Genomic DNA, 23,658 nt, shown 5'->3' with positions numbered 1-23,658 from the left:
AGCAGTGGAAAAATATTTCCTCATGAGATGATTCTAGATTTCTGTTGCATGCTGATGGGAGGGTCAAATTAATTAAAAATTTGGCACAAACAGCAGAAATGACGAAACCTTCCTGTGAGAGGTCAATAGTTCAGGCTGGTGGAAGTGGAGCAATAGGGTAGGACATGTTTCTTCTGATACTTGTGGATGGATGTCTGGATAGTAGGGCTTATCTAAGCATTGTAGCATTTATTCCTTCATTGTAGCGCTGTGGATGCTTTCTGCAAGACAACGCACCATCCCACGAGGGGCGTTTAGTTATGGATTGGTTCCAGGAACATGACAGTGAGTTGTTTAATTGCTTCCCTTGGCTCCAGTCCCAAGATCTTAATTCTATAGCACATCTCTAGGACATGGAAGACTGAGGCTGCTCAGAGAATGTCAGGACATTAATTTAATTTGCTTCAACTGTGAAAACGATCCTGTCCACATTGTATATTCCTGTAGAAAGATTTCGGCACCTATACCACGATGCAGCTATTCTGCAAGCTAAAAAATGTCAAGCAGTCCACTACATGGGCTGATTTGTTGAATATCTTATTATTATTATTATTATTTCTGATCTTTAGTTAGTTTTTGGAAACTCAAAAAAAAAAATGATGTAATGCTTCCAGCCACAATCAGTGTAATAAATGACTATTCTGCAGATTTTGTTTAACCAAAGCAAAATTTATACTTTAACATGATGTGACACGACTATGGCAGATGTCATGTGGAATGAAGGGCCTGAGCATTATAAAGGGCAGAGCTTGTCACGTTAGAAAGGTTATTCTTGCCATAACCTGGAGCAGGTACATCACAATTCTCTACTGCTCTTGCCGATTGCTCAAGTAACTCCTAGTGATTCCCCCTGGGTTATGGTTTGTGCACAGAATCGAATCTTGCCAGAGCCGTGTCACTCAGAATAGTACCGGCTTTCTCTTCACCTCTTTGGATGTCAATCAAGTGATTACTGGATGCGGTCTCTTGGGTGCGCGAGACAATATGCGCAGTGTGCTGCTTCGATGCACCAATACTAGTAAAACCTCTACATTCTGACTTCTACATCTTCAGTGCGTGAATATTTTATGTATAAAGTATACTTTGTGCTTTGAAGAGCAATTAACATGAAATCCTTAGCAAAACATTCAGCTGGGATAAGTGGGCAGTGTTAACTTTGCTTAGCTGTTGCTTGTTTTCAAGTTTTTCTTACTAAATTATTTTACTACACAAACATTTATGATATGTATTTGAGATAATTTGCTACTAGTTTTGGGGATTTTTTTCTTTTCCCCAAAAATATTTTGGCAATATTTTCAAAGTATCCTTTTACTGCAATCTAAGGTCCTTCAGTGGCTTCTACACACTGAATAACTGAATATCTTAGGCTACGTTCACATTAGCGTTCCGCTAATGTGCGTCGCTGTTGCGTCGGCGATGCAGCGGCGACGCGCCCCTATGTTTAACATGGGGGACGCGTGCGTTTTTTTGGTGCGTTTTCCGACACGTGCGTCGTTTCCGACGCTAGCGTCGGACGCAAGAAAATGCAACAAGTTGCATTTTTCGTGCGTCCGATTCTCGTCAAAAAACGACGCACGCGTCGCAAAACGCAGCGTTTTTGCGTGCGTTTGCGCGCGGTTTTTTGTGCGTCGTGCGTTGCGTCGCCGACGCAGCGGCGCGCAACGCTAATGTGAACGTAGACTTAAAGGGTTTGTCCTGTTTTGGTAAAGTTTTTCCTATAAGCTCCATTAGTAGTAAAAATAACAATAACAGTGTCCTTACCCTGCCCATGTCTCGCGCTGAGTCTCATATGCTGCTCTGTCTGTTGTTTGCAGCGATGCTGTCCCGTCAGCAGCACTGCAGAGAATTGAACTGCTGATATAGATGGCACAAGCCACTGAGAACTTTATTTTTTGTTGTTGTTCATAATAGCAGAGCTTATATGAAAAACCTCTCTGAATGGGGACAACCTCTTTACTCACAAACTTATGTTTTTTAACTTTTAATTACAAAAAAAATGTATTCTGACCTTCAGAACATGTTTCTCTGCTTGGGCATCTAAACTGAGACAACTGCAAACAGTCTTTGATATAAATTAAAATCCTATACTTTTGTGATCATGGCTCCTATGGAATCTGAACCTTAACTTACATCACAAAATCTTCAGTTTGTTGCAATTTCTCTTAACTCTAGATTGAGTGAGTGATCAGATGAATTGCAAAAAAATGCAATGTCATGCTTTGCAATATAAATTAACTTAATCCTAAAAAAGAGTGGTTAAATTGCTGTGGAGACGACTACAGGGCACCCAAGAAAGTACCACAAGTACCAGGACCATCTGTTACAGATCTATAGCAGTGCAGAGCTTGCTCAGGAATTGCAGCAGGCAGGTGGTCATTCATCTGCACGCAAAGTGAAGCTAAAGCTTTTGGATGCTGGCTTGGTGTCAAAAAATCAGCAAAAAAGTCTCCAAAAAATCATCAAGGACAGTTTGATGTTCTTCCAAGGACTGAGTTAGTTATTTTTTCTGATGAAGCACCTTTCAGACTGTTTGGGACATCTGGAAGAATGATTTTCCAGAGAAGAAAAGGGGAGGGCTACCATTACATTTACTGTGTCTTGGCACCAGTAAAGCATCCTGAAACCATTCATGTGTTTGGGGCTTTTCATCCATGTAGTGGGCTCACTCACCACTTTGCCTAGGATAATTGCCGTGAGTAAAGAATGACATCTACACAGCCTTCCAAGAGCAACTTATCCCAATCATTTAGTAGCAATTTGATTGTCTCCATTTTGGAAACAGCATCGTACATAATGTCACATGACAAAAGTGATAACAAAGTGGCTCTGTGAACAAGACTGACACTCTGGGTCCATGGCTAGGAAACTACCGAAATCTCAATCGCATTGAGAACCTGTAGTCAATCCTCAAAAAGAGAGGGGATAAGCAAAAATAGAAATATGATAAACTCCAAGCCTTGGTTAGACAAGAATGAATGGTCATCACCAGTCAGTATCTGTCCCAGAAGCTGATATCCAGGAGGCCAAGGCAAAGGACAGAAGTCTGAAAATCTAAGGGTGAATATTGTAAACATTACATTTTTGCATAAATTTGATGTATTTTGTGATTAAAAGATTAAAAACTTATGAAATGCTTTTAATTGTACTTAAGTAACCATAGAAACATCTGACATAAAAGCAGCAAATATTATGAAAACCAACTGTCAATTTTTGGCCACAACTGTAGAAGCAAGAACTCTGCCGAGCGGTAAGAATTTTGAACAGGAAAGGGCTAGAAAAAGGTCTTGCAAAAACTCTTTATTAAAGGGAACCTGTCACCCCGTTTTTTCAATATGAGCTAAAAATAGCGTTCAATAGGGCCTGAGCTGTGCTTTACAATAGTGCCTTTATTATCCCCTGATTCGCCACCTTTGCTGCCAAAATACCTTTGTAAACTCGCAGTTTTTTCGGCTGTCAATCACTCCGGTCCGGTCCGATGGGCGTTGCCAAATCGCTGTTTCTCCCCCCGCTCCTCGCCGTGTCAGACGTAACTCGATCTGTGAATAGCACAAATCGCGCTCATTTTTTGCAGTTGCGCATTGCATTAGGCTCTAGCGCAGGCGCAGTATGTATTGCCCAACTGTTGGTAAAGTATACAGTACATCATTGCGCATGCGCGGTTTTCCGGTGTGCCCCGGAAGTCGTCATATGCAAATTGTGTTGTCCTGGACGCCGGTAAACTTTTCCCATCCAGAACTGCTACGTTTTGTAACAAAATCGCTCTATCTATCTATCTTTCTATTTCTTTACAGCTATCTATCTCATTCTATCTATGGTATTCCTTCTAAGTTTCTCATTCCTTCTTTCTATCTATCTCATCTATCTAAGAGCAGATTACATACAACATACACCCTGCGACATACACCCTACAACATACACCCTGCGACATACACCCTACAACATACACCCTGCGACATACACCCTGCGATATACGACTAGCAACCTACCACATGTGACATGCAACATACTACATGGGACATGCAATATACCACATGCAACATACCACATGCGACATGCAAAACACATGTTATATGAAACATGCAACAGCATGCAACATGCGACGAAATGCCACAACATGCGACGACATGCAACATGCGACAAAATGTAACATGCAACAACATGCGACTTGCAACAACATGCGACAGCATGCAACATGTGACAACATGCACCATGAGACATGCAACATGTGACATGCGACGACATGCAGCGACATGCGACAGCATGCTCCAACATGCACCGACAACATGCGACATACAGCGACATGCGACAAAATGCGACCTGAAACATGCGACAACATGCAATAGTAAGAGTATTTGCAGAGTCGAAAGTAAGAAAAGGGCGAATTCTAGAAATGTTTTTGAGATGCAGGTAAGAAGAGCGAGCCAGTGATCGGATGTGGGGGGTGAATGAAAGGTCAGAATCAAGGATGACCCCAAGGCAGCGGGCATGTTGCTTTGGAGTAATGGTGGAACCGCAAACGGAGATGGCAATGTCAGGCAAAGGTAGGTTAGTAGAGGGAGAAAACACGAGGAGTTCAGTTTTTGACAGGTTTAGTTTCAGAAAGAGGGAGGACATGATGCTAGAGACAGCGGTAAGACAATCACTGGTGTTTTCTAATAAGGCAGGCGTGAGATCAGGAGACGAAGTGTATAGTTGGGTGTCGTCAGCATAGAGATGGTACTGGAAGCCAAATCTACTGATTGTTTGTCCAATAGGGGCAGTATACAAAGAGAAGAGGAGGGGGCCTAGGACTGATCCTTGAGGAACCCCAACAGTAAGGGGAAGGTGAGAGGAGGAGGAACCAGCGAAACATACAGTGAAGGATCGGTCAGAGAGATAGGAGGAGAACCAGGAGAGAACGGTGTCCTTGAGGCCGATGGAGCGGAGCATAGTGAGGAGGAGCTGATGATCCACAGTATCAAATGCTGCAGAGAGATCCAAGAGAATTAGCATGGAGTAGTGACCATTAGATTTAGCTGTTAGTAGGTCATTAGAGACTTTAGTGAGGGCAATTTCAGTAGAGTGTAAAGAGCGGAAACCAGATTGAAGAGGGTCGAGAAGAGAGTTATCTGAGAGATAGCGGGTAAGACGGGAGTGGACCAGGCGTTCGAGGAGTTTAGAGATGAAGGGAAGATTAGAGACAGGTCTATAATTAGCGGCACAGTTTTGGTCGAGGGATGGTTTTTTAAGTAATGGATGTATGATGGCATGCTTAAATGAGGAGGGAAAAATACCGGAAGTGAGGGAAAGGTTGAATATTTTAGTTAGGTGAGAGGTGACAGCCGGGGAAAGGGACTGGAGGAAATGTGACGGAATGGGGTCACTGGTGCAAGTGGTCGGGCGAGAAGATGCAAGGAGCCTGCTTACTTCTTCTTCTGTAACTGGTTCAAAGTCAGAGAGTGAACTAGATGCAGTGGGGGAGGGAGGACAGTGCATGGTATGAAGAGATTGGGAGATGATTTCCTGTCGAATATGGTCAATTTTTTCTTTGAAGTAATTGGCCAGATTGTCAGCACGGAGATCCGTGGTTGGGGCCTGCGCTCTTGGGTTGAGTAGGGACTGGAACGTGTCAAAGAGACGTTTAGGGTTATTGGACAGGGAGGTGATGAGGGTGTTGAAGTAGGTTTGTTTGGAGAGGTGAAGGGCAGAATTGTATGTCTTTAGCATGAACTTATAATGGATGAAATCTTCGGGTAGATTAGATTTTCTCCACAGACGTTCTGCGCACCTGGAGCACCGCTGCAGGAAACGTGTTTGCAGCGTGTGCCACGGTTGTTGCCGTCTGTGCCGAGTTGTTTTATGTATAGGAGGAGCAGCTTCATCCAGGGCACTTTGCAGGGTTTCATTGTAATGCTTCAGAGCAGAATCAGGACATGAGATGGAGGAGATTGGGGCCAATGAGGACTGCAAGATCTTCATAAGTTCCTGGGTGTTAATGGCCTGTATGTTTCTATAAGTGTGGAAAGTGGGGGTGACCTGAGCGGGATGGCAGTTCTTGATAGAGAATGAAAGAAGGTGGTGGTCAGAGAGTGGGAGAGGGGAGTTTGTGAAATCATCCACTGAGCAAAGCCGGGAGAAGACCAAGTCAAGGGAGTTTCCATCTTCATGTGTTGGCGAGTTAGTATGCTGCGAGAGGCCGAAAGAGGAGGTTAGAGCCAAAAGGTGAGAAGCAGATGGGGAGAGGGGAGAGGCAATAGGGATGTTGAAATCACCCATGATAAGGGTGGGGGTGTCACAGGAAAGAAAGTGTGGAAGCCAGGTGGCAAAGTGATCCAGGAACTGATGAGAGGGGCCGGGAGGACGATACACCACCACCACTCGCATGGAGAAGGGGACGTAGAGTCTGACCACATGGACCTCAAAGGAAGGGAAGACAAGTGAGGGTACTTGGGGGATAACTTGGAAAGTACATTTTGGTGAAAGGAGCAGACCAACGCCTCCACCTGCTCTGTTGTCTGATCTTGGGGTATGAGAAAAGTGTAGTGCACCATATGAAAGAGCAGCAGCAGCGGTGGTGTCTGACTGCTGGATCCAGGTTTCAGTAAGAGCCAGGAGGTTAAGAGAATTAGAAAGGAAGAAGTCATGGATGAAGGAGAGTTTATTACACACAGAGCGAGAATTCCAAAGGGCACAATTCAAAGAGACAGAAGGCATGCAGGGAATATTAATAAGGTTAGAGGGGTTTCTGGGTGTAGCAATGCAACAAACTACATGCAAAATGCGGCGACATGCGACAACATGCACCATGCGACATGCAACATGTGACATGCGATGACATGCAACGTGCAACATGTGACGACATGTAACATGACAACACGCGACTTGCAACAGCATGCGACATGCAACAACATGCTACATGCGACAGCATGGTGCAACATGCACCATACAACATGCAGCATACACCATACAACACATACGTACAATACATGCATATAGACACAGTACATATAACAGAGTATATAGTCACCATTACTTGTCACTTTGATCCCCGAAGCCAGTGTCATCTGTAAAAATATTAAAATAACAAACCAATATACTCCCTGATCCGCAGAAATCCAATGTAAACGAGTGTCCCTCGACGATCTCCCGTGGAGAACAGTAGCATCAGCTGATGTGACCGCTCTCCAGGGGCTCCAGGAATACAATGATGGAAGGTATGCTTCCACACTGTATTTCCCACAATGTACTCCTACGCCCCTGTGAGAAAATAGTCCCTAGTCTCACATCTGGCACTGCTATTCAGGCAGCTTTGCCAGAAAGTGAGACTCTGAACTAAGGTTAACCTCTTCAGTGATGCACTGCAGGAGCCATTGTCTCCTGTCAGTGTGTCACTAAGGGTCCTATAGAGCAGTGACATCACCCGATGTCACTGTTCTATAGGGGAGATCGTCGTGGGACACTCGTTATTAATTGGACTACGGCGGACAGGTAGTATACGGTTTAATATTTTACTTTTTTTGCAGGCGCTGAACTATGGTAAGTATGGTTAAATGAAGAATATTAAAATACTTTTTCCCTAATGTGTGTGTTTTATTAACCCTTTACTAGTATTGGATTAATAATAGATAGGCTTCTTATTAACGCCTCTCCGTTATTAACCCGGCTTAATGTCACCTTACAATAGCAAGGTGACATTAACCCCTTATTACCTCATATCCCACCGCTACACGGGAATGGGAAGAGAGGCTAAGTGCCGGAACTGGCGCATCTTCCAGATGCGCCATTTCTGGGGCGGCTGCGGACTGGTATTTGTAGCCGGGGGGGCCAATATCCATGGCCCCTCTCTAGGCTATGAATATCAGCCTGCAGCTGTCTGCGTAGCCTTTCTGGCTATAAAATATAGGGGGACCCCACGTCATTTTTTTGGGGGTCCCCCTATTTTAATAGCCAGTAAAGGCTACGTAGACAGCTGCTGGCTGATATTTATTGCAGGCTACAAATATTGGCCCCCGGCTGTCGGCTTTCCCCCTCTGGCGCAGAAAATTGCGTGGCATGTTGCATGTCGTGGCATGTTGGTGCATGTCGCATGGTCGCACGGTACACAGATATATATTTTTCCTAAATCCATTGGGATAATTTAAAAACTATGTACAAAGTCATTATTGTACAAAATCGTTTTTAGCATTGTATAGTATGGTAAACTAGATTTTTTTTTTAATACATTTTTTTTAATGCTCGAAAACCTACCTTAAATTATATATTTTCTTTTTTAGAACACTAGTAGAAGTACCTGACGTCGCACAAGTTTCTTTGGTTTAACGGTTTGTGTGCTTACAACTTAATTTGCTACTGATGAGGGACCATCATGTCAGAGTTATGCGCAAAAATAAGACGTGCTGAGTTATGACATTTTACGTATCTCTAATGGTGTTTTGATGAGCTTTAAATGTAGTATTTTGTTTTGCATTCCAGTTTTTTGTAATTACGTAGGGTAGGGCAAGTCCAAGAGAGCTGGAATCTGATGTGAACCTTCCAAAGTGGCTGATTAACCTATACGGCAAATCTTCGACATTATGGTCCAACTGTTTGGTTGTAAATTATTTGCTTGTGTCCTGTTTTTTGGCTAATAGCTCAACATTGCTTTTGTATTACAATTTTGTAAAATATGTTGACTATTGGTAGATACAAGAGAGCTCAGACCCAGTCTAAACCTTCAGAAGTGCCTGATTTAACTGCGTGATGAATGAATTTGGTTCTGAATGTCGCTCTCCTCTTTAAGCCTTTTTCCAATAGAGATATATATATATATATATATATATATATATATATATATATATATATATATATATTATTTATTTATTTTTTACCTTGATTTGCAGTCGGTAATTTTCGTTTATATTCGGTAGTTAAAGATTGCGGAATAATAAATTAAGCATTGGTTAAAGAGACAACGAACAAAATATCAGCAGATTGTTTTTCGTTCTCTTCTGAGATTTTGAATGCAGTTGTCATAGCAACATGTGCTTGATGCCATAGTGAGAGGTTTGCTGTCGCCTTTCCTTTTTATGGTTTATTTCAAATATATATATTTTTTATTTTTCCAAGAATTTCCAGTAGTTCATACACCTCCAGTCGGCATCAGTCTTTTTAAACTCGACATTAAAGAGGAAAGTGAAATCATTTGATCACGGAGTGACAAGATGTGGAACTGGATGGCGGCAGGTTCCAGTAAGCGATAGAAGTGTAAACCTACGTGAAACTTTATTTCCCTTCCTAATGGTGGATTTCACCGCAGAAGTGTAAATGTGGAACTGGGGAGATAATGGGGTTTTAGACCTTATTAGGTTTTGCTCAGACTGTTTTGGATTGCATTTTTACGAAGACTCCATGCAGAGGTCAAACTGATAGGAAGTATTTTGGATAATGATCTTTGAGAAGAAAACCTGTCTTCTTCAGAAGGTTCCGGGTCAACACTATAGATGGCTATATAACTGATAAAGCTGCCCTCACCAGGCTCTCTATGCACAGTGTCTATAGACAGGCAGCTGCTTATCACAGAAGGGGCGGAGTCAGACTACTAGGCACGTGCTTTTGTGTCCCAGCAATAATGAGCTCTTAGTTCTAAAACATTTATTGCAATTAAGCAAAAGCATGGAGGTTGATAAGAGAGGCATTGCTGAGTTTTGTGTTTTAACCCATACATTATGTGGTCTTCAGATTACATAGCAAAAACCTGCTGACAGATTCACTTTAATATCCTACCCTTTAAAGACAATGCATCATAAAAAATGACCTACTGTTTAATCAAGTTTTTATGTTAAAAGGGATGTCTGGTTGCAGGCTGTAAGTCTGCAGTCACTTTTTGACTGCATGTAGAGGAGCTGCGGAGACACCATCACGTGTTTCTCAATGCAGGCAGTGAATAGCCAGGCCTTTCCCCGGGAAGGAACAACCAAGGGAAGGGCAGCACCCAATAAAGGAAAACATCCAATAAAGGAAAACCACCTATGCCAAGCATGGTATCCATCCACAGACAGCTGTTTCGGGGTTTTTGCCCCTCATCAGTGTGGAGTAGGAAACTGGCTATCAGGAGCAGTGCCTAGTAGAAAGTCTATAAAGGCACAGATGATTGACCTCGTGGAGACCAAAACATCCAACACCGCGGAGACACCATCACGTGTTTCTCAACGCAGTGATCCAGAACACTGCCCTCAAATATGCAAATGCATGTAGAGGAGCTGGCTATTCACTGCCTGCGTTGAGAAACACGTGATGGTGTCTCTGCAGCTCCTCTACATGCATTTGCATATTTGGGGGCAGTGTTCTGGATCACTGCGTTGAGAAACACGTGAAAAAAACACAACAGCCCCCCTCACAATTATAAAAGGGTTGTCCAATCGTAGGCTACAAGTCTGCAGTCACTGACTGCAGACTTCTGAATCCTCACATTGTGTGCATTGCGCGCTGTGAGGATTCTCTGGCGCCAGGAGCGGGCAGTCATGTGACCGCTAGTATGCGATTTGCTCACTTCCATCCACATTCTGACTAGATTGTGTGCCCTCATCTAGTCGATATGTGATCACATGTATGCAAGTCACATATGTGGGGACTTGCTTCTGCTCCTGGAGCTGGAGGATCCTCACAGCGTGCAATGCACACAATGTGAGGATTCAGAAGTCTGCAGTCAGTGACTGCAGACTTGTAGCCTACGATTGGACAACCCTTTTATAAATGTGAGGGGGGCTGTTGTGTTTTTTTTTTTTTGGGGGGGGGAGGTGTAGTGATCTGTAATACAAAAAATATTTGCAGTTTTCACATTGGCCACTGAGATTTATCTATACTCCCGAAATCTATGTTCCTTTCAGGAAATCCATCTGTGCTTTAGCAACAATGGACGCTCTCAGACCATATATTTTGTATTCCAGCATCTAATGAGCCTGCTCTAAGATCATTGTGAAGGGAGGAGGAGCACAGGATTCACCAATCACAAGTTGCAATCTGCTGTAATCATGTCTGTGATAGAGAGCCTACTGAAAACTCTTTTTGAAAGGACATGAAGTATGAGCCCTTTTGGCCAGTGTGAAAATTGCAAAATTTATAGCTTTTCTTTTTTTTATGCAAGCTGTAAATTGAAAAAAAAAAACCTTTACATTTGTTTTGCAAAAAATACATTCAATATAAAAATCTGATTCAAAGGTCATTTTCTAATGCCACATTCCTTTTAAAGAGCTTCTTTAGTGCAGTGTTTGTATATAACTTTTTTTGGAAATAAGCACTGCTCCATGTCATTTAATGGGTGGAATATTTTTCAAGCTGTGTCCAGCTGTTAATGAAATTTCATGACTACTTTGTATATATTTTAATTTTGGAGTAATAAATATTGAACTTGGGACATTTTGGGTTGTAATTTTCCAAATTGCTCAACTGCTGTAAACAGCGGCCTGCATTATGCTGGCAGATTTATAGGGCAATGATGAGAGTTGATATCCCTGCCGCTGCCCTGCTCAAGGAGTCATTCTGATAAAGGAGATGTCCCAATGAGCTGGTGTATACATCTGTCATAAGTGGAGGTTCAGTGAAGGCTGAACTCTACTCGGGTACAATAATTAGCTGGTATTACTTTGCTTCTTTATGATTTCTTCTTTGCTTCTTTCCTGATAAAAACATTCGTACAGACTGATTTTTAGGTAATTTTACTGTTCTATGATCTTTCTACATTGAGAATTTGCATCCTTTTACTGATCAAGATTTAAGTATCAAAAACACAGCCACTTTATATAAAGCATGACTCCCTAACAAGAGACAAAACCATAGCGTCAAAATCACAATAAAACACATTGAAAAATACAATTAAAAAATAAAATGTATGGAAAATTGCATTTAAAAAAATACAAGTAGCCTAATTTATACAATAAGTGTAGATAATCTGCTGCATCAAAAGCTCATCAAATTCTCATCGTGGGAACATGGCCTAAGGCTACTTTCACACATCAGGTTTTTGGTTTCAGGCACAATCCGGCAAATTTGCTAAAAAAACGGATCCGGTGTACATAGTGAAAAAACGGATGCAAACTGATGCACCGGATCCGTTTTTTAGCTGGATCTGGCTCTATGTACTGCGGAGAGAGAGAGAGAATATCACCATTAATTACACAGCTCTTTACATGCGTTATCATCGCTGTCCCCATTGGGGCTCACAATCTAAATTCCCTATCAGTATATTTTTGGCATGTGGGAGAAAACTGGAGAATCTGGAGGAAACCTCCACAAACACGGGAGAACATACAAACTCCTTGCAGATGTTGTTCTCGGTGGGAATTGAACCCAGGACCCCAGCGCTGCAATGCTAACCACTGAGCACTGTGCTGCCCTAAATCTGTCCTAATAACCTGCATAGAAAACTGCGGGTTATGAAGACAAAATAACTGAAAACTTTAGTGTCCATAATTATTCACACACCCCTGAAGTCCGTACTTTGTAGAGCCTCCTTTTGCAGCAATTTCAGCTGTAAATTGCTTTGGATAAGTCTTCATATGACCATCTTCCATGTCCCAGCTGCCAAAAAACATTCCCACAGCATGATGTTGCCACCACTTTTCAGTATGGGGATGGTGCTCTTGAGGCGAAGAACTGTGTTCATTTGGCTCCAGACAGAGCGTTTACCTTTGTGGCCAAAAAGTTCAATTTTGGTCTCATCTGACCACAGCACCTTCCTCCATACATTTGTGGAGTCTCCCACATGTCTTTTGGTAAACTCAAAACGAGACTTCCAATTTTTGTTGGTAAGGACTTTTTTTCTGCCCAGTCTTCCATAAAGGCCACCTCTATGGAGTGTATAGCTTATTATGGTCATATGGACAGATATTCAAGTCTTTCCTTGGGAACTCTGTAGCTCATTCAGGGTTACCTTTTGGTCTCTGTGCTGCATCTGATGCCCTCCTTGCCCAGGGTTAGAGTTTGTGTGCAGCCCTTGGAACGCCTGTCCGGGCCGTGGGGTACTCTGTACCGGGTCCGGTACTTAAAGGGATGTGTCACGGCGGCGGCGACCCGCTCCGTGGCCCTGGGCACCCATGTAAATGGGATGGTCTTTAAAGGGGTGTGTGAAATAATAAATGTTTGTGACGCCACCTGTGGTATTCGGTCAGTAGGGACCGACGCTGCTTAAAGGGGTCCACTGGGGAGATGGTATGGCTTCCCACAGGTGAAGCTGGCTCCTCATGTTGTATAGATGGAGGATGGTGAGTGGCATAGTAAGAACGAAGGACACAGTTGTGCAGTCTCTTTACCGGTTTTACTGATGGTAGCAGGCAGCCACAGCCCAGGGTACCAGATCACAAGTACAGACAGAGCCCGACCGGCTTGGAAGCGAGTTCAGAGTCCCCTTAACCAGGTGGAGTTAAAAGCCTTCCTAATAGCACAGTGGTATTGTAGTCCCTTACTGCCTATGGCTTCTCGCAAGGTCCTCTCAGTTCTCGCTCTCCCCCATGTAGGTTAGGGCACAAACCCGTATGACAGGTGACTCGAGCATTTTTACAGTGTCTCTATCATGACCCGGGCTCTGTGTCACCATGTCTCCTGGGTGTTAGGATGGACAGGTTACATGTAGTCTAGCTGTCTTACTGGTTTCTGCTGTGACTCCTAGAGTATGACACAACCTCGGTCTTCTGGTTACCGGTATCTGCGCTCTGTCAGGGAGGTAGCTTAGTCACCGCTATTCTCACTTAGGCCGGGATCACACATGCGAGAAATACGTCCGAGTCTCGCATGGTAATACCCGGCGTTGCCGCCGTCACTCTGGAGCGGAGCGTGCGGCCGCAAGTATTGCTATGTGGCCGCACTCTCCGCTCCTGAGTGACGGCAGCAATGCCGGGTATTACCATGCTAGACTCTGACATATTTCTCGCATGTGTGATCCCGGCCTTATTGTCACTTTCCTGTGCTTCGCCCTCCGACACATTCGCTAAAGCTGTTCTTCCTTCTGTATGTCGCTATCTAGGAGCTACAGCAATTCAGGCTGAATGGCCCATCACTTGTCCTTCTGCCTCAGACTGCTCCAGTCTGCTGACTGGCACCAACTATCTAAATCTTCCCAACTGCCAAGAAACAGCCTAGCAACTAACTCCTCCTCCCGACCAGAGAGAGCAGCTCCCCTGAAGTCGGGTGTAGAGCTCCCCCCTCTGGCCTGGAGTCAGAACGGTATTGTATGTGCTGATTACCTGTTAAAGGGAATCCTTCATTGCTTCCAAGCGTGACATCTCTCCCCGTGAGGAAAGCAATGCCACTGTGACAACCAGGACCCTGGGGCATCACTCCCTCTCTTAGCATGTTTGTTGTGGTACCATTTTCTATCCATTTGATGATGATGGATTTAATGGTGCTCCGGGGACTCATCAGAGATGGGGATGTTTTATATATTTTATAACCCAACCCTGACTTGTGCCTCTCACAATTTTGTCCCTGACTTGTTTGTATATTTCCTTGATCTTCATGGTGTTTGGTTAGTGGTGCCTCTTGCTTAATGGTGTTGCAGCCTCTGTGGCCTTTCAGAAAAGGTAAAGTGTGTATACTGACAGACCATGTGACACTTAGACTGCACACAGGTGGGCTTCCTTTCAGTATGCTTGAGACTTATGAAGGTAATTGCTTGCACCAGAAATTTTTAGGGGGTTAATACTTTTGCAAGCCACTATAGTATAAGCCACATGTGACGTAAGCCAGGGTGTTAGTAGACTGAGAGCATACATTGGGTATCATTGGTGGCACCAAGAGATTGGAAGCAGTAGACAAGAGGCAGGCTCCATTCTCCTGGTGCTCTGCGCTAACAATGTCACAAAGTATCTCAACTGTAAATTACTGGCTTGCTTGACAGGTCTTAGGGTATTTCTTTCCCGTTATCTTATATTTTGTATGGAAAATGACACTTGTTTCCACTCATTACTAATTCATATGAAAGTGATATATTGCAAACTTTTATTTTATCAACTCCTTCTCTTCAGCCTTTCAGGGTCAATGTGCGTGCCTGAGTGTGACCATGGGACGTTCTATAATATGGCGGTGATGAAATGTGACAGATGCCATGCTACATGCCAGTCCTGTGTGGGTAAGATATCTTTTCCCCTGAGCTAAACTTTTTCTTTTTTTCTTCTGTACAGTTTGTCAGCCATGTAGTGAGAAACCGATCTGGGCACTCACTTTATCATGTTGCAGAATATTAATTTGCTCAATTGGGAATTCACACTTCAACTTTCTAGAAGAACGATTCTTAAAGGCAGCACATATGCTTTGAATTGCTCCGATTCATTCTTCTAGGCAATGTGATCTTTTAGCTTTGTGTCATGAAGTGTTAGGAAAGTTGTCATCTGTAACTGTCGCTATGTAAGCGCCAACTTTACTTGTGCTGAAATGAAGCATAATACTTCCAGTACTTTAATGAGATAATACATGAATACATACACTTCGGATTATCCGCAGAATGCAACAAAATTGGGCTTGTGTGCTTCTTTTTATTAATACAACAATGTGAATTACAATTTTTCAATACACTTGATTAATACCCCACAGAATAAACGTTTAAAAAAAAAAAAAAATCTCTTACCACAACTTCAGATATAAATAAGGGAAACGGTTAAAGAGAAACCGTCATTTTAATTTTTATTATACAACTAAACGTTCACATGAAAAAAATAAACTTTGTAATTTCTTAGCCGACTAATCTACTAATCTATTTTCTCTCAAGACTGATCGATCGTTTTCAAAATACTCTCTTCCTGGGTAAATTGTGTGCTCAGTGAAGATAGATTTTTGCATTACAGAGGTAGGAGATTATAGTTGGTTTCTAGAAGATTCTATGTAGAAGAGGAGCTAGAGGCAAAGCTCCTCCCTTCTACATGGGAGATGACAGTTGTTTTTTATAAGATTCCATGTAGATGGGAGGGGATAGAGGAAGAAGCTCTAGCTCCACCCTTCGCTTCCCCCTCCCTTCTACATAGAATATTAAGGTGACAGTTGGTGCTTATAACATTCTATGTAGAAGGGAGGAGCTAGAGGCAAAGCTCCTCCCTCCTCATCCCCCTCACTTCTACATCGGAGATGACAATCTTATAAAAACCAACTATGTAGATGGGAGGGGGATAAAGTGAAATAAGCTCCACCTCTCGCTCCTCCCTCCGCATCCTCCTCCTCCTTTTACATAGAATTTTAGGAGGTAACAGTTGCTGCTGAAGAGATTCTATGTAGGAGGGAAGAGCTAGAGGTAGAGCGCCTCATCCCCCTCCATTCTACAAAGAATCTGAGAAAAATCAATTGCCATCTCCTATGTCAGTAACATAGAATCTATCTTCACTGAACACAGATTTTATCTAGGATGTGAGAAGTTTGCAAACGAATGATCAGTCCTGGCAAAGAAAGAAGTGGATTTAACTGATATTATTACAAGGTTTATTTTCAGGTGTACTATTGATTTATGAAATACAAACTGAAATGACTGTTACTCTCTAACCGCTTTCCGACCTTATATTTATAGGAACGTCTAAGGCCGCCTCCCCGTTTGCTGCAGGCTCCAGCGATGAGCACGCAAATTTTCCAGCACATGTCAGCTGATTTCATTAGCTGACATGTGCCCTTAACTGCTGCGAGTGGAATCACGATCCACCCGCAGCTGTTAACATGTTAAACTCCGCTTTCATTCTCTGCAGCGGCATGTGACATGCTCTCTCCAGAAGCGGGTCAGAAACCTCACCCATCAGCACCCATGTTACATGAGTGCGTGTCACCAATGGGTTGGCATAACATCCCGGGGTCTGCAGGAGACCCCTGTGGTTGTGATAGCCGGATAGCTATGAGTGCCGCCCATCCACCGGTGCTCTCGCAAGTGAGCAATTTTAGCTACACATCTCAGCATCTAGTCTCCCATGGAGACTATTGAAGCATGTGAAAATCATAATGGAAGGTCAGTTTTAGCATTTAGTGAACATGGTATAGAAAAAAAAATTAAATTGTGGAATTCCACTTTTTTTGCAATTTCACCGCACTTTGAATTTTTTTTCCCGTTTCCAGTACATTATATGGTAAAATCAATGGTATCGTTCAAAAGTACAATTTGTCCCCCCAAAAAACAGCCCTCACACGGCCATATTGATGGAAAAATAAAAATGTAGAAGGGGAGCAAAAATGTAGAAGGGGAGCAAAAAAGGTAAACTCAAAAACTGAAAAAACCAAGGTGGTGAAGGCCAAAATGTGTCACATAACAGAGCACGGGCCTGTTGTGGCCTGTCTGCTGCTGTTTTTCCATATTGTTTCCCCATATCTGCTCCTGGGAACGCCAGTGGTGTTTCTTGGATCAGATTACTGAAATATTCTGCTTTCTTCCTGTTTATCTAGTGGAGGCATGATTTCAGCTCTGATCCTGGGATCATGGTAGAGGGACGCTTGTCTGCTCTGTGGCTTTGCCACACACACACAGTTTAAGAAGTGTTTGGGTGGCCCAGTGTACCCATGATGTGAGCCAATGTTGGAAAGGCTGAGAGGTGTTTCTAGATTTTACTATCTTACGGCAGGATGACGGAGGGAATCTTGAGCTTTGCCTGATTTATATTAGAACCACAAGCTCATTAGCAGACAAGCAAATCCTTGATGCCTTCATTACTTTGGCAGTTCCATGATTAATGCAATGACCTCACATGTGGGAAGTCTTCTGTCATTTCCGCCATACAAGCTTAGAGTCAATGAAGTGTTACCTGAATGCGAAGCATCTGTGTCTGTAATCACACTGCATCTTTGAGTGCAATTTCCTTTATTTTTATTTTATCTCTGATATTTTACTAAAGCCGCTGTCGATAATTCCATGATTACCGCTAACCAACCGCTGTCCTGCGGTTTTGACATACCTGGGTTGGTACCATTCTATTTCTCCTTAGGAAAAGGCTGAATACATTATTTGTAGTGCTTTTTAGGAAATCGCTCAAAGTTCTCTCTTCATGTAGCTACCTGGTAAAGCCAGTCGTATGCAATACAGAGGAGTCAAAATCGAATTCTATGAGGATCTAATGGGTACAGGCAGCGACTGCGCATATGGCAGCCATAGGGGTAGTTACCTTGGGTACCAAATTCTATGAAGGTGTAAAATTGACCCCAACCCACTGTGAAATGATGCAAGAAGACCTTTCTTACGTTATCTCCAGTGCACTGAGCAATGTCGTTAAGCACAGTTTCTTTTTGAAGTGGCCTAATGGCTCGGTGAGTGAGTGTCCTGCAAGCTAAAATGGGGTCTGCTTGGTTATATTGGTCAGATCCTATGAAGAGTATAGCAGTCAAGATGAATTTACTTATAAAAGTATAAGAGTGAGCTTTGTCATCTTGGTCACTGCCTATGCAGAGTGCAGCAACAGATGACAAACACTCCTCAACTGCTGAACTCTGCAAAGCAGCAATTGAGATGAGGCTGAGCAGCTAATGATTTAACACATTATTATTTATTTATATAGCACCATTAATTCCATGGTGCTGTACATGTGAAAAGGGGGCTACATACAGGGTTAGGCTGGTTTCACACTTGCATGAAAAAACGCATGTAAACGCGTGCAAACGGTGCGTTTTTTTACGCATGCGTTTTTGCATGTGGTGAAAAAAGTGGCGTTTTAACGCGTTTACATGCGTTTTTTCATGCGTTTGCGTTTTTTAAACGCATGCAGATAAATGTGTGACAGCTGCCAATCATCAAAATAAAGTAAAAAACACACTATAAACAGAAAGAGGTAGGGGTAGGGATCCTAACCCTAAAGGGATCCTAACCCTACCCCTGACCCTACCCTTAAAGGGATTAGGGGTAAGGTTAGGGGTAGGATCCCTTTATCAATTTTATGGTGTGGGGTGGTTTATCAGTGTGTTTTTTTTTTTATAAACGCATGCGTTTTTAACGCATGCAAACGCATGTGGTTAAAAACGCATGCGTTTACATAGACAGCAATGCATTTTTTTGCCGCAAAAAAAGCATGCGTTTTTTTGCGGCAAAAAAAGCCGCTAAAAATACTACATGTTGCATTTCTGCAACACAACGCATGCAGAAAAAAACGCATGCGTTGCAAAAACGCGTCAAAACGCATACAAAAAAAACGCATGCGCACAGTATCAGCTTGAGTCAGACTCTGGGACTGACGTCTCTGCTGAGCAGGTTCCACTGTGGCTGGAGGAGAATGGGAGACCCGGTGGACATGGTTCGAGATTCCCCCTGTGCAGCAGTGGGAACTCGACACTTAACATAAGTCACACAAAATAGTTAATTATAGGCTGAACTGGATGGACAAATGTCTTTTTTCGGCCTTACTAACTGTTACTATGTTACTATGTAAATATAGGGGGAAAAACGCATGCTTTTTTTTTGCGTTCTTTACCGCAAAAACGCCAAAAAAAAAACACAAATGTGAAACCACCCTTATAGATATATTGTTAACAGTAAACAAATTTACAGTGACAGACTGGTACAGAGGGGAGTGGACCCTGTCCTTGTGGACTTACATTCTTCGGGATAATGGGGATTATTGAACTCTGTGCACTGGACATGTGCTACTATGTCATCTGCTGCAATTTTCTGACTTTCCTCTCACTTCCAGTTTTGCTGAGGAATAAGTATTTCCATATTGGACTAGTACAAAGGACTTTAATGCAAATGGTCCATGGGTTAGGGGGAAACTTGGCACTGGCACCCCACCCTGCGCTACTGCGTAAATGTGCCTCCCACTCTTCCCATTGCAAAGGGATTCCATGCTAATCATTGAATTTAACAAGCGGCATTTGCAGTTTTGCTTGTTTGTGAGGTAGTTGGTCAAAAGCTCCCTGGGTATTTCTAACCAGAGATGGTGATCTGTTTGCAGTTTTGGTCTTGGAAACCACAAAAAATATACTGTAGAACACAAACACCACAACTGTATTGGGGCCATAATTCCCCTCCAGACCACTGGCATTTTCTCCAGAACTGAGAGCATCGTGTCTGCCTATGTTTATTTACAATGGTTTTCATACTTTTTTTCCCCCTTTTAATTGGATTTTTGGTTATTAGGAACTGGCAAAGACCAGTGCACACAGTGTGCCAAGGACTATCATCTGCATGACTGGCGTTGTGTCACAACCTGCGGTCCTGGCTTTTATTCTGAGGAAGTGCCTGGGTTGCCACATAAAATATGCCGAAGGTAAGTTTTCCTGTTTTGATTGAAAATATAAAAAAATAAAGGCATTGCCGTACCAGGACAGCTACTTTTCAAAATATATTAGCTATATGCACAATGACTTGCTGATCACTAGCAAGTAAAAAACTGGTGATCACTGGTTATCATTGAAGGAAGCTGCAAAATCCTCTAAGGCTGCGGTCACACTATCAGTATTTGGTCAGTATTTTACATCCGTATTTGTAGCCAAAACCAGGAGTGGGTGATAAATGCAGAAGAGGTGCATATGTTTCTATTATACTTTTCCTCTAATTGTTCCACTCCTGGTTTTGGCTACAAATACTGATGTAAAATACTGACCAAATACTGCTAGTGTGACGGCAGCCTAAAGCAAATCCTTATTAACGAGATTACTGTTTTGCTTCCTCCCCTGCCCAGGAGCTGTGGTGTGATCAGAGCATGTCCCTGTACGGTCAGACACGGCCATTACACAGTACACAGCAGGGGCACATTTATAAGATTATCTCGGCAGAGGAGCTTTTTTTTTTTTTTTTTTTTAAACACATCAAATTGGGGAACTTATTTTATTCCAAGATCTATTAATTAAAATGTACTTTGTTAATGGGGAAACCTCCTTTAAGTTGACCTCTGCTTTTGCCGTATAAAGCGGTGATTACCTAATTGAGCTCTTCTTATAATGCTGTTTGCGATAACGTTGGCTGCTGGTGCGATTCCTTTTAAAGGTAAATCTCTAGCCAGCAATGATCCTCTGGCATGTCGTAGATACATGTGAAGCCACATTGGAGGTGCATGACCAATGCGCTGTGATGCTGCACAATATAAGAAAAGCACAGTTGATGGAAGCAAACCTGAGAATGTTAGAAAATTTCTACGTTTTCTGAATGTATTTAATTTCTCCATAACTTAGCTAAATTAATGTTAGTCTGTCCCTTTACTTTCTCCATGTGTTTGAAGTTGCTGCTAGTCTTAGATTTCTTTTTGTAACAAGCTCTACTTGTTCTATATCATTCTCTCTTATCTCCATAATGTCACGTCCCAAACACTCATTCCAGTGCAGATTCTTTGGGAAAATGAGTTTATGCTCCTAGAAATGTGGTTATGAAATATGCTCTGTGTAACCATCCCTTCTGCTGTCTAGGTGTGAAGAGAACTGCCTGATCTGTGAGGCCACAGGGAAAAATTGTGTCAAGTGCAAAGAAGGCTACAGCCTACTCAGCGGGTCATGTGTCACAAATCACACTTGTACCAATGGTGAGTCTAGCGCCTTTATTTTATTTTTTTGCTCAATGTTTAATCAGTGTTTATAAACCAAAATCAGGAGTGGAACCCAGAGAGAAAAACTGCATTTGTGTTGTGGAGTAATTTCTGAATTTGGCTTACAAATGCGGATCAGATACCCTCTAAAAATACAATGAGATTTGTGGTGTAGCAAACGCCCCCGCTTGTCATGAATTTGACAAGCAGGGGCCGCCACTCTCTAGTCCCCGAGAATGGCCTGAAACCGCCAGAAGTCGCATTTATTTGCACAGAGAAAGTGAGACTTTTTTAAGCTTTTTCTACCAGAGATCTGACGAAAAAGCTTTGATGAATTGCCTCCTTTATCTTTAATGGTAATTGTCAATTTTTATGAGACTGCTGAAAGTTTTCTGCACTGAACAGTAGGTACCAGTGTAATAGAACGCCTAGTGTGAAAGTTGCATTTTTATTTTTAGTGTATATATACATTTAACATAAAAACCTGATGTAAATAGGAATTTTCTGATGACGTTACTTTCAAATGTGTTGGAGCAAAGTATACCCGTATGTTCTATAGACAGGAATTTTTCACGTGTACATGAAGGGCGACTTTACAAATTTTAGATCACACGAAGGCTGAGGTCACACTTATCACAACGCAAGCCTAACATGTAGGGTAATAACAGAAAATCAGTTCTTTGCAACCTTTCTATCACGATGACATTATAATATGCTGATATTTTGCTATGTTTTTTTCCCTGTGAATTAGCGGACGAAATGTTCTGTGAGATGGTGAAGTCCAGCAAACTCTGCGAACGGAAACTATTCATCCAGTTTTGCTGTCGGACTTGTATGCTGGCAGGCTGACCCTTCGAAGTGTCTTCTGCTTCCCACCATAGCGTGACTGCTGCCGACATAGCGTCCAGAACACCCTCTTCTGGCAATGGTGCTATCCTGATTCCATTAATCCATTTCATGCCAAGGCCGATTGTCAGTGAATGGGTTAAGAGGCCGTCTGCTTGACAATAGCCCCCAATGTGTTGTATTGTTAGACACTGACCATACGAAAAGTTTCTGGAAGGGATGCAAGATGAGACGTCCTGTATTCGATGTCCGATCTTCCAGCACCGTCTCTTATCTGCTCCAAAGTGAAGACCGAGCAGCAATAGATATTCCTGTATACTCTGAAATGCTGGAGCACAGCCGTATCAGCTTGGGGTGGGCTTCTCCTTATTATGCCAGCATTTCCAGAAGAAACATGTGCCTTGTATACGTACATGGGACTGCCTGTAGGTTTCAGATTGGTCGTCTGCCTTGTACTTCTGTAGAGTTGTCAGGGCGCGTTTCCCGATGCTGATTGATATTATTGGGTTGGTTGAATCCATTAATAGCTGCTATATAATTTCATTGGTCTCATTTTTTTAGGGCACGAAGGGTAGACGGACACACAACTCCTTATATTAACCTGCTGGAGGTCCCGTAAATCTACTAATAGTAGTAAGACACATCGTCTTGAGGATTACATAAGGAATATTTCATTTGACCTCACTATGCACACACCTCCAGAATGTGACTTGTCTTGTAATAGTTTCATTAAGTTTTTACATGCCCGGGGAATAAGTCTTGTACTTACACGTGTTCACCTTACCCACCCTCGGCTATGGAAGTGAGTATTTAGGATTTTGGGGGTTTTTTTGCATGTTTTCACCATTATGATGGCTGCTTTCAATACTGGGGAACTGCTCTCAGGCTGGAGATGTGCCGTCTACACCCTTGAGATCTGTCGATCGTCGCTCGTCTCCCAACACGAAAAATAAATGTAGAAATAAACAGCAGATACTTTTAAAGAGGTCTCCCAGACTACAACATTGACGACTTCATGGTGGTCAACACCTGGCACCTGCCACGATCAGCCGTTACCAGGTTTGGCTGTGGCTGGAAATAAAGCCCCCGATTTCCTGAAGTTACTTTTTTGTGTTCGTCTTGAGATATTCACTTTAGTTTTTTTTTTTTGTGCCAAATTTTTCAAAATCTTTAAAAAGACACACGTTTGACCAAAATGCACCAAACTGTAAAACCTCTCCAGAAACCTTATTCCACGGTGAGACTGGAGTGAGACCTGACATTTAGTAAAAGTAACATTTCATGAATCTGTCTACAACATCTGGATAGGCAAAGCTGTCGAGAAAAAATAAAATGAAATGCAGACAACTTAAAAAGTGGC

General features: G+C 42.6%; 1 protein-coding gene across 1 annotated transcript in view; it reads left to right on the top strand.

Moving 5' to 3' along the window:
- The window catches only part of PCSK6 (proprotein convertase subtilisin/kexin type 6), a 284,049-nt gene extending 260,652 nt beyond the window's left edge, over positions 1-23,397 (top strand). Inside the window, exons 18-21 of the mRNA XM_069766332.1 lie at positions 15,015-15,118; positions 20,072-20,201; positions 21,337-21,449; positions 22,204-23,397. Of these exons, the coding sequence (XP_069622433.1) occupies positions 15,015-15,118; positions 20,072-20,201; positions 21,337-21,449; positions 22,204-22,301 (445 nt within the window). The 3' untranslated portion in view covers positions 22,302-23,397. The remainder of the gene's footprint in view (positions 1-15,014; positions 15,119-20,071; positions 20,202-21,336; positions 21,450-22,203) is intronic.
- Positions 23,398-23,658: the final 261 nt, after the last annotated feature.

The sequence above is a fragment of the Ranitomeya imitator genome, chromosome 4 (assembly GCF_032444005.1).
Source record: "Ranitomeya imitator isolate aRanImi1 chromosome 4, aRanImi1.pri, whole genome shotgun sequence".
NCBI classification, from domain to species: domain Eukaryota; kingdom Metazoa; phylum Chordata; class Amphibia; order Anura; family Dendrobatidae; genus Ranitomeya; species Ranitomeya imitator.
This window is presented reverse-complemented; position numbering and strand designations above follow the sequence as displayed.